Source organism: Spea bombifrons, chromosome 1 (genome assembly GCF_027358695.1).
Source record: "Spea bombifrons isolate aSpeBom1 chromosome 1, aSpeBom1.2.pri, whole genome shotgun sequence".
In the NCBI taxonomy this organism is placed as follows: Eukaryota; Metazoa; Chordata; class Amphibia; order Anura; family Pelobatidae; genus Spea; species Spea bombifrons.
Genome location: NC_071087.1, coordinates 71,925,684 through 71,942,503, shown reverse-complemented (window position 1 = coordinate 71,942,503; position 16,820 = coordinate 71,925,684). Strand labels below are relative to the sequence as shown.

The 16,820-nt window shown below is 43.2% G+C and overlaps 1 protein-coding gene across 1 annotated transcript in view; it reads right to left on the bottom strand.

Moving 5' to 3' along the window:
• The window catches only part of ADGRL3 (adhesion G protein-coupled receptor L3), a 792,897-nt gene that overhangs the window by 725,528 nt on the left and 50,549 nt on the right, over window positions 1-16,820 (bottom strand). The window contains exon 2 of the mRNA XM_053463509.1: window positions 13,287-13,492. Within this exon, the coding sequence (XP_053319484.1) occupies window positions 13,287-13,341 (55 nt within the window). The 5' untranslated portion in view covers window positions 13,342-13,492. The remainder of the gene's footprint in view (window positions 1-13,286; window positions 13,493-16,820) is intronic.

The following is a 16,820-nucleotide window of genomic DNA, read 5'->3' as shown; positions in this document are numbered from 1 at the left end:
CACAAAGGGGCAGCTAGCCAGGTTTCAGCATGAAATGACTTGGAATGATAGGAGTGTGATTGCTAACAGCAATCACTGTCCTATCATGCCCAGGTTCCAGCATTTAATGGATGCCTTGGCACGATAGGAGTGTGATTGCTGTTAGCAATTATATATATATTAATATTGTTATTGTTTTTTAATGTCCAATTTTGGTGTGATAACACCATACTTTTATTAAAAGTAAGTAACACACCAAAATTGGACAAAAACTATCAATATATATATATATGATTGTTAACTGTAATCACACTCAGGCCAAGGCAACCAGTACATGCTGGAATTTGTGTGTGCTGTTAACAATTGTGTGTGCTGTTAACAATTATATATAGATATATATAGATATATATAGATATATATATATATATATATATATATATATATATATATATATATATAATTAATATTGTTATTTAATTTGTTTGTAAAATTTTGGTATGTTACTTTTATTAAAAGTGTGGGGGGTTTTTATTTATTTTATTTTTAAAGATGGGGGTCATTTTCTGTTTCGGTTTCAATGCAGAATTTTCATTTTGGTGCATTCCTAGAATAAATAGAACTATTTAATTTTTACGTATCCAGAGATAAAACGCCCTCCTGAATTTGTAGTCACGTCAGAGGACAAAACCTTCTAGGCCCAGAAATCAGTGAGAGGCATTGTAAAGGATTTTGTGTCATTTATTTTATTTTGATCTGCATGTCTGCAGGCTGTTTTTTTTCGAGTGCGGCCCCTGAATATATACATTTCTGATGAAGTGGCCCGCTGCAGGAAAAACTTGGACACCCCTGGACTATACCATATACGTCATTTTACTCAGCTTTTGTTTCTGTTTTGTCAAACAAGGCTACTGTTTTGCTTTGTACCGTATTTGCTCGATTATAAGACGACCCTGATTATAAGACGACCCCCCAAAATCTGATTATTAACTTAGGAAAAAAAGAAAAAGCCTGAATATAAGACGACCCCAAAGGAAAAAAAGTTTTACCAGTAAATGTTAATTCATGTAAACTATTTTTTTTTAATAAAAGCTATGATTGAGAAAAATATTTTTTTTGTTTTTATTTCTTGTATTTTCCAACCTGTCCCCCAGTTACGCACATCTGCCCCCAGGCTTGCCACTCCAATATGGCACTGTGGCCCATGGTATGCCTTTTGACCCCCTATGTGCCACTCTGCCTCCAGAAATGCCTTATACCCCTATATCCCATTCTGGCATTTAGGGGGTTAAAATGCATATTATGGGGCAGAGTGGCATATAGGGAGGTATAAGGCATTTCAGGAGGCAGAGTGGCATTAAGGGAGTTAAAAGGGATTGTATAGGGCACTCTGCCTCCAAAAATGCCTTATACCCCTATATGCCACTCTGGCATTTAGGGGGTTAAAAGGCATATTATGGGGCAGAGTGGCATATAGGGAGGTATAAGGCATTTCAGGAGGCAGAATGCTCTATTAAATGCCCCCTTAACGCCACTCCAGAAATGCCCTATGCCCCCATTTAACACACACACACCCTATACCCCCATTTAACACACACACACACACACTCTCTCTCTCTCTCTCTCTCCCCCCCCTCTCTCACCCCCCTTCCCTCTCTCTCAACCCCCTCTCTCCCCTCTCAGCCCTCTCTTACCGGTGCGTCCAGCCGGGGCAGCGGGTTGACGTCGCCTTCCGCTGCAGCCGGAAGGGGGTGGAGTTGGCAGCGGGGGTTTGTATGCGTCCGTTGCGTATACTTTCCCCGGCTGTCAGAGATCAGAGTTCCCTGCACCGGTGCGGGGAACTCTAATCTCTCACAGTCGGGGAAGGTCTACGCGACGGACGCAGACAACCCCCGCTGCTAGCCACACCTCCTTCCGGCTGCAGCGGACGTTGTCTACGCGGATCGCGTAGACGTCAACCCGCTGCACCGGCAATACAGCAGGAAGCACCGGTAAGTGTGTGTATGATGGGGGGGGTGAGACAGGAGGATCCAGGCCCCCTGCAGTGGTGCGCGGGATCTGGATCTTAGTCTCCTAATCAGACCTCTATTTGAGGTCTGATTAGAAGACGACCCCGATTAGAAGACGAGGGGTATTTTTCAGAGCATTTGCTCTGAAAAAAACCTTGTCTTATAATCGAGCAAATACGGTATTTCTTATTGGTTGATGTTTTTTGTAAAACTCTACATCAATAAAATTCAATTTAACTAAAAAAACCTTACATACATAGATCACAGGTTGCACACTCCAAAGGCCAGCCCTGCCGTCCCCAAACAGCCCAGCGTAAAACATCTTTGTCTGTAAACAGCCCACCCTTTGCCATCTTTGTCCAATAAACACCCTACACGTGCCATCTTTGTTTTTCCCCAAATCACATCCATGATACACACAAACACTTATACAGTCACTCACTCATTCACAATCATTCATTTTCTCATTGATTCACACCATTTACACATATTCATTAATGCATTCTCACAAATCATTCAAGCAATTCAGCCACACATTAATTCTCTCACTCATTCTCACTCTTCAGTTCAATATTCTTACTATCCCCTTTCTACCCTATTTACCCACCTCTCCCCTTCTCACTATCTACCCTCCTCTCCCCATGTACCCCCTCCCACTTCTCAGTCTACCTCCCTCTCACTATTTACCTCTTCTCCCCATTTCTCACTATCTACCCCCACCTTGTAGTTCACTTACCTTGATAAAGTCTTGTGGTGGGAGTGCAAGGCCTCTGTCTTGCTGCTCTGCCGCGGCTTCACTGCTGAGCATCAGGATTTGATGTCATATTCTGGCGCTCAGCAGGAAGCGCCGGCACTGAGATAGAGGAGCGGCGAGTTGTTGCTGAAAACTTTTTCGTGAGTGAGCACTCGGGGGCCCCTCTCTCGCCTCCGCTCCCTGCTGCCTGGGTGCACACCATGCATCCGCCTCAGCACGGCCCTGGCCTTGGTGATAGGATCGCGCATAGGATGACCACATTTTAGGAACACACTATGAAGCGCAAGTTTTTCAGACTGGCTTTTAAACAACAGACCAGTGATGCAAATCACCGGTCTGTTAAACACACCCCGAGTCAGGTGCAAATCTGGTGAGGGGCATTCCAGGCTGCCTCATCATTGAGGGAAGCCTGCAATGCCCCAGAGGGGGCTTCACAACCTCCCGATCGCCGTGAATCACGGTGATCGGTGGGTTAAACAGCAGACCAGTGACTGAAATCACTGGTCTGTCAATCACGCCCCCCCAAGCCCGATGCAAATCAGGTGAGGAGCATTCCAGGCTGCCTCTTCATTGAGTAATATATATATATATATACAGTAACATGTAAATATAATTTCTAGGGCTGCAACAACTAATCGATAAAATCGATAATAATCGATAATGAAAATCGTTGCCAACGAATTTCATTATCGATTAGTTGAATCGATTTTTATCGATTATAAAATGAGTTTTTTCAGAGCAAATAATCTGAAAAATACCCCTCGTTTTATAATCCGTGCCACTCACAGCAGCAGCTCCTACTTACAGTTCCTCCCTGCAGTCACTGCCGATTGTCCCGCCCACTTCCTTCTTCCAGTCCCTCCCTGCAGTCACTGCCGATTGGCTGCAAGGAGGGACAGGGAGAAAGGGGCGGGCCAAAGTGACCCTTGGCCACGCCCATTTGCTATACTGTCCACATGGCTCAAGAACTCATCTAACTGGTGAGTATAAAATTAATATTTGGGCTGCTGAAAGTTAGGGGCAGTTATAGTTAATAGGGTGTTTAGGGTTAATTTAGGGGCAGTTATAGTTAGTGGGGTGTTTAGGGTTAATTTAGGGGCAGTTGTGGTTGATGGGGTCTTTAGGGTTAATTTAGCGGCAGTTGTGGTTGATGGGTCTTCAGGGTTAATTCAGGGGCAGTTGTGGTTAATGGGGTCTTCTCTTCAGGGTTAATTTAATGCTGATGACTGAGGGTTAATTTAACCCCTTCAGGACCAGGATTTTGATACTAAGGTGTTGCTAAAGGACTGGAGCCGTTTTTGTGTTTTTGCTATGTCTTTCTTCACCTGTAATTTCTCTCTTATCAATTAGTGCACCCACACAAATTACCGTATTTGCTCGATTATAAGACGACCCCCCAAAATCAAAATATTAATTTAGGTAAAAAACAAAAAACCTGAATATAAGACTACCCTATAGGAAAAAAGTTTTACTAGTAAATATTACTTCATGTAAACTAATTTTCATATTTAATAAAAGCTATGATTGAGAAAAATATATTTTTTATTTCCTTTTATTTGCCAACCTGCCCCCCCAGTTATGAAAATCTGCCCCCAGGCTTGCCACTCTGCCCCCAGAAATGCCTTATACCCCCCTATTTGCCACTCTGCCCCATGATATGCCTTATACCCCTATATGGGGTTAAAATGCATTTCTGGAGATATATATATATATATATATATATATATATATATATATATTACTGCTAACAGCAATCACACTCCTATCAAGCCAAGGCAGCCAGTACATGCTGGAACCTGGGGATGTTAGAAGTGTGATTACAGCCTCCCTATGCCATGCTACCACCCCCACCCTCCTTACATGCTATCACACACACACACACTCATTCACAAACATTTAAATACTCATTCATTCCATTAATCACACATACACACACACGTTCAAACCCCCCACCCCCTCACCTCCTTACCTGAACTGCAGATCTCCCACTTGCAGACTTCTGCAGGGGCCCGGCTGTGCGAGCAACTTCTCTGGCCCCGCCCCCAGAGGAAGGAGGTAGAGTTATGTGAGGACTGTGCTAGCTTCCTGTTCTCCTGCTGCTAATAGCAGAGACGCTGCTCCCGATCAAAGCCCGGTAAGCAGCACGGCCCCAGCAGAATGAGGTCTGTTTAGAAGACGACCTTGATTATAAGACGAGGGGTTTTTTCAGAGCATTTGCTCTGGAAAAAACCTCGTCTTATAATCGAGCAAATACGGTATATATTGCTTTTTTCAGCACAAGTAGGGCTTTCATTTGAAATCATATTAAGCTGGGTAAATTGTGTTCACCAACATCCCCCGGTTCCAACAAGGCCTCACATGCATGGTTCATGCATTTTTTGAGGAAGCTATGAGGGCAAAACTGGAACATTTTCAGAAATTGGTTTCCTGGGCCTATATCCCATTTGGGACATTTTGGAAGCCCCCACTGTAAATTACCCCATAAAATTATATATTTATGAACAGTAGACAAGTCAAGGTGTTCAACTAGGGTAGTTTTGACAGTTTTCAGCCACCCATTTCTTCACTGATGTCTGCCAAACTTCACAGGGAAATTATTTTATTGCGTTTTTAACGCATACATTTCAATGTTGCATTGAATTTTTTGCACACCATAAGTACAACAGTGGAAGAAAACGCCACATTTTGTTCACCAACATCCCCCGGTTCCAACAAGGCCTCACATGCATGGTTCATGCATTTTTTGAGGAAGCCATGAGGACATAACTGGAACATGCGCAAGTTTTCAGGAATTGGTTTACTGGGCCCATATCCCATTTGGGACATTTTGGAAGCCCCCCCCCCCACTGTAAAGTACCCCATAAAGGTATATATTTATGAACAGTAGACAAGTCAAGGTGTTCAACTAGGGTAGTTTTGACAGTTTTCAGCCAGCCATTTCTTCACTGATGTCTACCAAAATTCACAGGGAAATTATTTTATTGCGTTTTTAATGCATAAATTTCAATGTTGCATTGAATTTCTTGCACATCAACAGTGGAAGAAAACGCCACATTTTGTTCACCAACATCCCATGATTCCAACAAGGCCTCACATGCATGGTTCATGCATTTTTTGAGGAAGCTATTTTTGAGGGCAAAACTGGAACATGCGTATTTCAATTTTTAAACTTTTTTAAATATTTTAATTTATTTATTTTATCAGATTACTTGTAAGTGACAGGTTCAGGCCGCTGACATCAACCAGGGAGACCGATCAATAATCAGCGACTTAAAATGTCACCGACAAGTGATCAGGTAATAATTATGTTTTGTTTTTTTATTATTATTAATAATTTGTGTTTTTTCATAATTACCCTAAATATGACCCCTTTCTCTTTGTAGGGCAGGGTCATTGATGGGCTGCCACAATGATCCGATCACTCCTATTGGCCAGGAGTGATCTGATCATCATGAGCCCAGCATTTGACCTGGAAGCACCCTGGACTTTCAGGTCAGTGCTGTTATTTTTTTTTATTTATTTATTTTTACATTTTACTTATTTTTTTCTACAAATTTTTGTACATTTTTTTTTAATTCTTTCAATGCTGATGCACCATTGAAGCACAGCATTGACTGATATTTAGTCCCCACAAGCTTGTGGGGACTAATATTAACCCCTGCAATGCTGCGATGGGGGTCATACACAATCGCAGCATTGAAGGGGTTAATTGAGCAAGGGCGGGGTAGGGGTTAATTGATCAAGGGAGGGGGTGGGGGCTGAACACTGGCAAAGAACCCTGTCTCCCTGTCCCTGAAGCTGCCTCTGGCAGCTGGGACACAATCACCCATAGACTGGAGATTGCAGGAGAGGAGTCTCTTTGATCAGTCCTACAGGACTGATCAAAGGGCTTGTGGGGGCTCGTTTTTACTGTTGCTGGTCTGCCTGGAAGCCACCAGCAGCAGAGCCCCATAAAAAATGGGAATTAACCCCTTCAATGCCGCGATGCCGCATTGAATGCCGTGATCGCGGAATTGAAGGGGTTAACGCTGCACTGACGTTAACCACCCACTTCCCTGAAGCTGCCTGTGAAAAACCTGCAATCGCGGTTTCAGCCTACAGAATCACTCCGTGGAAGTGATCGTAGGCTTGGGGGCGGGCTTAGAGAGGCTGTGCTGGTCTGCCCAGACTCCTGGGCAGACAGCAGCAGCAGCGCCCCCGCGATTACGATTGTGGCGATGTGGGGGCGGTTTTTGGGGATGACGTACCTGGTATGTCCCGGTCTACCGGTCACCTGTGACCAAGAAGTACCAGGTACGTCCCGGACCTGAAGGGGTTAATAAACTAGTTTTAAAAAATGTATCATTTGATGGGTTAAATTGAATTGGCTGGCTTCAAAGATGCCCATGTGGGGTATCACTGCGCCCAGGAGATGTTGCTGAACACATATTGGGGTGTTGTTTGACAAACATACCAGGAGCAGTGTTCCGTCTAAGCTGTGCGCCCGCATATAGCTTTTAGAGATAGCGCACACATAAAAAAATTGTGCGCACAATCAGTAGCATACCTAGCAGGGGACGGGGCAGTCCACACGGCACCCCTCCAGAGACGGACAGTAATGTCCGCCGCTAGAGGAGCAGGCTCTGTTGGGGAGATCAAGTATCTCCCTCTAACCGGCTTAAAGAAAATAAAGGGAGCGGGAGTTCTGTTAATTCAGACCTCCGATCCTGCTCCCTTATGAGGCGCGTGGCAACTGATGCTGTGCGTCGGGATTTGATGTCATATCCCGGCGCACAACACTGAAGCCACGCCCACCACCTTCCACACTGCACTGGGACAGGACACAGAAGAAGAAGAAGAGGAAGAACAAAGAGGAGGAGGAAAAGTGACAGTGACAGAGAAAAGGTAGGAAAACATTCCGTGCGAGTGGATTAGTAAGTGTGTGAGAGTGATGGGTGTTATGCTGTAGTTTAAACTGGATGTTTGTGAGTGTGTGTGTGATAGCATGGATGTGTAAGTGGGGTGGAATAGCATGGCATAGGGAGGCTGTAATCAGATTCTTATTATGCCCAGGTTCCAGCATGTACTGGCTACCTGGGCATGATAGGAGTGTGATTGCTGTTTATATATATATATATATATATATATATATTATTGTTGTTGATTTCTTTTGTCCAATTTTATTAAGAATTCAATAACAATATTAATATATATATGATTGCTAACAATCACACTCCTATTATGCCAAGGCAACCAGTACATGCTAGAAGCTGGTGTTTGCTATTATATTGTTTGCTGTTAAAATAATATATATTATTGTTATTGATTTTTTGTGTCTAATTTTGGTGTGTTACTTTGTTTTATTTTTAAAGTGGGGGGGGTCATTTTCGGTTTTGGTCAAGTGAATGCTGAATTTTCATTTCAGTGCATCCCTACTCTATACTAGGCTAGACACTGTGATAGGAGTTATGCTGCATTATTGTCAATGCTTGGCTCAAAATACTCTAGGTACACCCCTGCGCACGTTTTTTGTTTTGTTTTTTTTTTTATCCTCCGCTCGTGATTTGCTCATAATTTACTTATGCAGCGAGAATTTCACCTTTAAAATAGACCATAGAAGTGGAGTCAAAAGGGGTGGAAATATATAGCTCCACCCCCTTCCTATGTGAATTTTTTTCAGCTCCACCAACTTCGCTTTATATGGACTGTGTGACAAAGCAAAGCGGACATTAGGACAGAGACTTAGGACAGAGTCTGTCCATCAGGTTGACATTACAGTAAGTAATGCTGTTGTGTAACTAATACTATATTATCACACTATAATGTAGTGCATGAGCGAGCTGTACCAAATACATAGACTAACAACTTAAATGTAACATTTGCAGAAGCATATTGTGCGCACAAAATTTTGGCTCTGGAAACATTTTTGCACAAGAGAAATTTTCTGCGCACACCACCTAAGAAAAATTAGAGGGAACATTGACCAGGAGCGGTAAATTTATACCTGGAGTACAACGTGTGTGGGAAAAAAAATAAAAATTATTTTGACTACCATAAAGTTTGCCAAAGGCTAGTGGTAGAATACCGGCATTTGAAATACCTTGGGGTGTCTAGTTTTCAAAAATATATGGTTTGATGGGGTAAATTGCATTAGCCGGCCTCAAAGATACCTGAAATAGCACATGGGGCAGAATGGTTTTGAAATAGAAAAACGCTACTGGTACTTATTGCCGCATAACGTGCAGAAAAAAGTAGGGCTGCAACTAACGATTATTTTCATAATCGATTATTTGGCCGATTGTTTTTTGGATTAATCGATTCATTGGACAAAAAAATAAATATAAATTTTTCATTTATTTAAAATAACTGGATGTTAAAAACAATGCATTTCTTGTTTTTATTTCCCAACCTGTCCCCCCAAGTCAAGCACATCTGAGCCCAGGCTTGTCCCACTACCTCCCAGATGCCACATACCCCCAGATATGCCACACTGCCTCCGAGATATACCACTCTGCCCCTCCACATATGTCTTATATACCCTATATGCCTTATATACCCTATATGCCTTATATACCCTATATGCCTTATACCCCTGATACTGTGCCCTCTAACTGCAAATTAAGTTAACTTTATTACATTAATTAAATTAACCCTCAGTCCTCAGCATTCAATCAACCCTGAAGACCCCATTAACCATAACTGCCCCTAAATTAACCCTAATGACCCCATCAACCATAACTGCCCCTAAATTTACCCTAAACATCCCATCAACCATAACTGCACCTAAATTAACCCTCAACACCCCATCAACCATAACTGGCCCTAAATTAACCCTAAACACCCCATTAACCATAACTGCCCCTAATTTAACTCTAAACATCCCATCAACCATAACTGCCCCTAATTTAACCCTGAAGACCACATTAACCATAACTGCCCCTAAATTAACCCTAAACACCCATCAACCATAGCTGCCCCTAAATTAACCCTAATGACCCCCATCAACCATAACTGCCCCTAAATTAACCCTAAACACCCCATTAACCATAACTGCCCCTAAATTAACCCTAAACACCCCATCAACCATAACTGCCCCTAAATACCCTATTAACATAACTGCCCATAAATTAACCCTAAACACCCCATCAACCATAACTGCCCCTACATTGACCCTGAACACCCCATTAACCATAACTGCCGCTAAATTAACCCTAATGACCCCCATCAACCATAACTGCCCCTAGGTTAACCCTAAACACCCCATCAACCATAACTGCCCCTACATTGACCCTGAACACCCCATTAACCATAACTGCCGCTAAATTAACCCTAATGACCCCCATCAACCATAACTGCCTCTAGGTTAACCCTAAACACCCCATCAACCATAACTTCCCCTAAATTAACCCTAAATACCCCATTAACCATAACTCCCCCTAAATTAACCCTCAAAACCCCATCAACCATAACTGCCCTTAAATACCCTATTAACACAACTGGCCCTAAATTAACCCTAAACACCCCATTAACCATAACTGTCCCAAATTAACCCCAACATCCCCTAAGTTTCAGCAGCCCAAATATTAATGTTATACTCAGGGGCGTACCTAGAGTATTTGACACCTGGGGTGGATCCTGTATGTGGTACCCCCCCAAACACTTTAAAACTGCATAGCTTCTATCGTTATATACTGGCGCAGACTTTGAAGGTGGTACAGCATAATCCCTATACATTGAGCCAGACATTGACAATAGTGCAGCATAACTCCTATCACTATATACTAAACCAAACATTGATGTGGTAGGCCTACCACTTCATTGTCTGGCAGAGATTTTTTTAATTTAAAAAGGCTAATGTTAGCCTCCCTCCCAGGACCCCTACACACTGCCTTTACACACACCTGTCCATAAAACACACATATATACGTACACTGCCCTTACAAGCACACATATACACGTACACTGCCCTTACACGCACACACATACGCGGACACTGTCCATACACACACATGCATGTACACTGCCCTTATACACACACATACATGTACACTGTCCTTATACACACACATACATGTACACTGTCCTTATACACACACATACATGTACACTGCCCTTATACACACACATATACTTGTACACTGCCCTTACACATACACATTTACACTGCCCTTTGATTTTGAAATCAAAACATTTGCTACTCTGCCTCCAGAAATGCCTTATACCCCTATATGCCACTCTGATATAGGGGGTTAAAAGGCATATCATGGGACAGAGTGGCATATAGGGGGTATAAGGCATTTCTGGAGGCAGAGTGGCATCTAGGGGGTTAAAAGGCATTTCTGGGGCAGAGTGGCATAAAGGGGGTTAAAAGAAATATCATGGGGCACTCTGCCTCCAGAAAAACCTTATGCCCCCCATATAACCCCCCCCCCCGACTTACCACTGTTTCTGACTCCCTGGTGTCTGATGGGGCAGAAGAAGGGATAGGCAGGATGCGGGACAGAGACCCAAAATCGGGACTGTTCCGCCCCAAATCAGGACAGTTGGGGGGCATGTATATAGATCTACATATATCTAAATATATATATATATATCTAGATTGTAAACTCGTTTGAGGAGGGCCCTCCTCACCTGTTGTCTCTGTAAGTTAATTTGTTGTTACATACTACTTGTTATGTCCTGTCTACCCATTGTACAGTGCTACTGAATTTGATGGCGCTATATAAAACAATATTAATAAAATCTATATATCTACATATCTATCTACATATATCTATATATCTATAGTGTGACAACACTGCAGAAATAACACTCTGCTACAATGTAAAGTAGTGGGCGTACAGCCTGTATAAAAAGCGTAAATTTGCCATCCCCTCAAAATAACTCAACACACAGCCATTAATGTCTAACACCTTGGCAACAAAAGTCAGTACACCCCGAAGTGGAAATGTCCAAATTGAGCCCAATTAGCCATTTCCCCTCCCGGGTATCATGTGACTCGTTAGTGTAAGGTCTCAGGTGTGAATGGGGAGTTTTAAATTTGGTGTTATCGCTCTCACACTCTCTCATACTGGTCACTGGAAGTTCAAAATGGCACCTCATGACAAAGAACTCTCTGAGGATCCTGTTGCTCTACAAAAAGATGGCCTAGGCCATAAGAAGATTGCCAAGACCCTGAAACTGAGCTGCAGCACAGTGGGCAAGACCATACAGCGGTTTCAAAGGATAGGTTCCACTCAGAACAGGCCTCGCCATGGTCGCTCAAAGTAGTTGTGCGCAGAAGGTTGTCTTTGGGAAATAGATGTACGAGTGCTGCCAGAATTGCTGCAGAGGTTGAAGGGGTGGGGGGTCAGCCTCTCAGTGCTCAGACCATACACTGCAGGGAGACCAAGCAAGAAACATAGCCAAACAGGACATACATGTACAGGACACAACAAAGGACAGGGAACAAGGAACACAAGGGATGGAGTGAGGAGCCGGAATCCTCGGACACTTCTCCTTTAAGCAAGGATAGGACATCTTAACTGGGACCAAGATCCTCAGATGATATAGGGAAAAGGGCAAAGGCACATGAGTGACATTCAAACATAAATACAGGACTAGCCTAGGACTATGTGATAACAATTGGAGATTCCGTCACATCATATGGCCATAGAATGCTTAGCCCACCACTACGCCAAAGTACTCCAATATTCAGTGGGTCCTAGCACTAAACCCTGCCTACTGAATCTTAATAAACTGAAACTAAACATTGAATCTAAACACAAAACCAAGAAGGACATACCTTTAGACTGCTGACTGAGACAAATATAACAAATGGGTGGGGCACACCTTATAAAGGAAACAGAGCTGAAGCAAAGAGCAGAACTGGAACCAATGACTCAGAAGCACAGAACAGCACATATAGAAATCCAGGAACGGATTACAGCAAAGGGGAAACTCTATTGAGATGGGGGGGACTCTAGCGAGGTGGGGAGGAACTCCAGAGAAGTAGCTCCGCATCCCGAATGGAGCTTGACAGTGTCAAGCGTGTGTGGCGGCATCCAGGTGAGGAGTACAAAGACAAGTGTGTCTTGCCTACAGTCAAGCATGGTGGTGGGGGTGTCATGGTCTGGGCCTGCATGAGTGCTGCCCAGCACTGGGGAGCTAGAGTTCATTGAGGGAACCATGAATGCCAACATGCACTTTGACATACTGAAGCAGAGCATTATTCCCTCCCTTCGGAGGCTGGGCCGCAGGGCAGTATTCCAACATGATAACGACCCCAACCTCACCTCCAATACGACCATTGCCTTGCTAAAGAAGCTGAGGGTAAAGGTGAAAGATTTACCTTAAAGGGATCCATGTATAAAATGGATAGGCAAAAGGTGATCGTATGTTGACCGTATTTGCTTTCGGCTACCCAGAATTCTTTGTGGTTGTGGCAGCACCATGGGATTTCTGGGGAAAAAACAAGCCTTCTGGCTTGTCTGGTAGATGTGGATGAGTGTTTATTAATGCTTCTACTTATATATATATGTACATACATACACCAGATTAGTGAATGTTACAATAATAAATTATCTCACCATATGTCAGTGCTTCTAGAATTGCCACAGACAAGAACAGCCGTAGTGACCACATTGCTGAGGTGAACTGATTCAGAAATCACTTTTTGTTGTTTTGATGCAGGTTTCTTTAATTTTCCTTTCTTTTTTGTCTTTCTTCTGGACACCCAGGTTTGATATATTATAGCTTAATGTAAGATGTCCAATATAATATTGAAGACCAGGATCTAAAAGAAAAAAAAATATATATATATACATATATATACACAAATACTTGAGGCATATCAAGAGACCTGAAGACAAATCATACAAATAGTATTCTTTACACGCAATCTCCCCCCCCCCCGAAATTATATAAATTCATGACACCATTTCCGACTTACTACAACATACAAATTAACTCGAGGTTGCATTTTTATTTTACCTAAAACCAGGGAGCATTCTAACAACTTTAATTTGTACTTAAGTAATATAAGTACTTAATGGAAGTTTTTACCTGTTTTAGATATTTATAATGTAAAGATACTTGTTATAAAGTTTGCAAAAAGCAAACTGTCTAAAGATTATCTGAATACCTTTAGGGGGGGAAAAAACAGATGTCACATGACAAAACTCTTCCCAATCAAAAGGAGGTACTACTAACAGCTTTAAAGTAACATCATCTGCTTCTTAGGATACAAAGGCTTACATCAACTATTAGAACGTTGATGGAGGAAAAAATATATAACTAATTGCTACAAAAGTTTGTGTATGTACTGCTAGATCGAATGGATGTAATTAGGGCTGCAACTAACGATTATTTTAATAATCGATTAATCGGCCGATTATTTTTTCGATTAATCGATTAATCGGATAAAAAAAAACAATATGCAAATTTTTCGTTTATTTAAAAGAATTTAATGAACTGGATGTTAAAAAACAACTTAAAATTTACATTAACATTCTTATTTTGTTATGATGTAATAAAAAACAATATTTTCAAAGTACAAGAACCCAAACACAATATTTATGAAACAAAATAACCCCAAACATTCTGAAAAGAGGTGGACTATTACTGTTCAAGAAACTTTGCCCCAGCACTTTGCACTTTGCACCCAGCACTTTGCACCCAGCACTTTGCACCCAGCACTTTGCACCCAGCCCTGGCACTTTGCACCCAGCACTTTGCACCCAGCACTTTGCCCCAGCCCTGGCACTTTGCATCCAGCACTTTGCACCCAGCATTCAGCACTTTGCACCAGCACTTTGCACTTTGCACCCAGCCCTGGCACTTTGCACCCAGCACTTTGCACCCAGCCCTGGCACTTTGCACCCAGCACTGGCACTTTGCACCCAGCACTTTGCACTGTGCCCCTGCACCCAGTCTCTAACTCTGCCCTGCACCCAGCCCTGCCCCCACATTCTGCCCTGCCCCCACACTCACACTCTGCCCTGCACCCACTCTGCCCTGCACCCACACTCACACCCTGCCCTGCATCCCCACCCCCACTCTGCCCTGCACCCAGTCTCCCACTCTGCTCTGCACCCACACTCACACCCTGCATCCCCACCCCCACTCTGCCCTGCACCCAGTCTCCTGCCCTGCACCCCCCACCCCCACTCTGCCCTGCACCCCCACCCCCACTCTGCCCTGCACCCCCACCCCCACTCTGCCCTGCACCCACACTCACGAACCGCTCTGTGCGAATGGAGCCACTCGCACAGAGCGAACCGCTCTGTGCGAATGGAGCCACTCGCACAGAGCGAACCGCTCTGTGCGAATGGAGCCACTCGCACAGAGCGAACCGCTCTGTGCGAATGGAGCCACTCGCACAGAGCGAACCGCTCTGTGCGAATGGAGCCACTCGCACAGAGCGAACCGCTCTGTGCGAGTGGAGCCACTCGCACAGAGCGAACCGCTCTGTGCGAGTGGCTCCATTCGCACAGAGCGATTCGCTCTGTGCGATCCGTGCACATAGACATGAAGAATACTTACCTCCGGAACGCGTCACATCCGTCACGTAGCTAAAAGAAGGCGGAGACTGCAGAGCGTGTAGCAGAAGCGGGGAACGCTCGCGGAGGTAAGTAAAAGGAGCCGAGTGCTCCAACAACGAATTGATCACTCGATTAATCGATAACGGAAATCGTTATCGATGATTTCCGTTATCGATTATTATCGATTTTATCGATTCGTTGTTTCAGCTCTAGATGTAATAACATGATGTAGCTTCCATTGCCTTACCCGCCCAAATGTCAAGAGTAGGGTGACAAAATACAAACTAAAAGCCATTTCACTATGACACAGACAGACTATCGGCCAGCCCGTGGGAGTGTGAAAGGGTAATGCCAGCCAGACTTCTGGTGCATTTATCACTTCCACTGCAGGACTAAAAGCAACCACTTACCCAAGCTGGTCACCCAAATTCCCAACATAAAAAGCTGCCACCACCAAGTTATTTTTTTAGGAGTTTAAAAATCCTTGGAAGAATTTGGTAACAACTAGAACGCAAAGTAAAAGGTCACAGTGCTTTTCATACAAAAATGCATATAAAAGTACCAGTACATACAGCATATAGATATACTATACCAATGCATGATTCTATTGGAGTCTCATGATTTGTCCTGGACTCTTGATGTTAAAAATATACTCTCTCTAATTTCCCTGTTACCTCCCTTTATCCCTCCCATCTTACACAAAGGACAGCCCACCTGGTGTGTCACATGAGGAGAAGGGGGGCAAGCTCGCCAGTTTATGACATCCTGGAACCAGTCATAAACTTTGAACCTAAACTTTGCCTGATATTATAAAGTGGGTCACAGGAAGCCAGTGGCACATTGTACAATTATAATATCAGGACTGTCATACTGTCAATTAATAATGACAAAAAGACACTTTCACATAACTCCTGTTTAGGTCAAACCCCGCATTGCGTGTTTGGTGTCCCTAAAACAAGCACATCGCAGGCATAGGGATGCAATGTATGCTAGGGCCCAAAAGTTCATCTTACCCAGGATGTCTTTGCCCTTAACCTTTTCACTGGTACATCTTCATTTGAAAGTTAACAATCCCCAGCATTGGTAATCAAGTTTTATATTGCACTCTTGCTCCACAGGGAACAGTGTGAACAAATTGTAATTAACTGATCCATTAACCCATTCTGGGACAAGCCCAAGTTAAATCATGCAGCCACATGACACACTATTATCTAACAGTTAAAGCAAAGCAGTGTTTTATAATACAGGAAATAATTATTGGGAATTTTGTTCAGAATAGTGAAGTGTGAGCCATTTAACACAATTAACAGTAGTCTCTTGTGTTTAAGTTTTACAATGAATAATGATTAAAAATTATTCTAGTCTTGGTACCCAAATAATTACAATTTTGAGGGGGGCGTGACTCGCCGTTGGAGAATATGGACGCCTGAGGTTAGAGCTCCTCCGGCAACTTAGCTTTTTTCCGCTAAAATTAGCTCATCTTCCTCTTTACTTTAAATCCCCTAGACCTGCACCCTTGTGCACATTATGTTTTTGGGCTTTTTTTTTCTGTCGATTACACTCCGGATTGGAGTTCACACA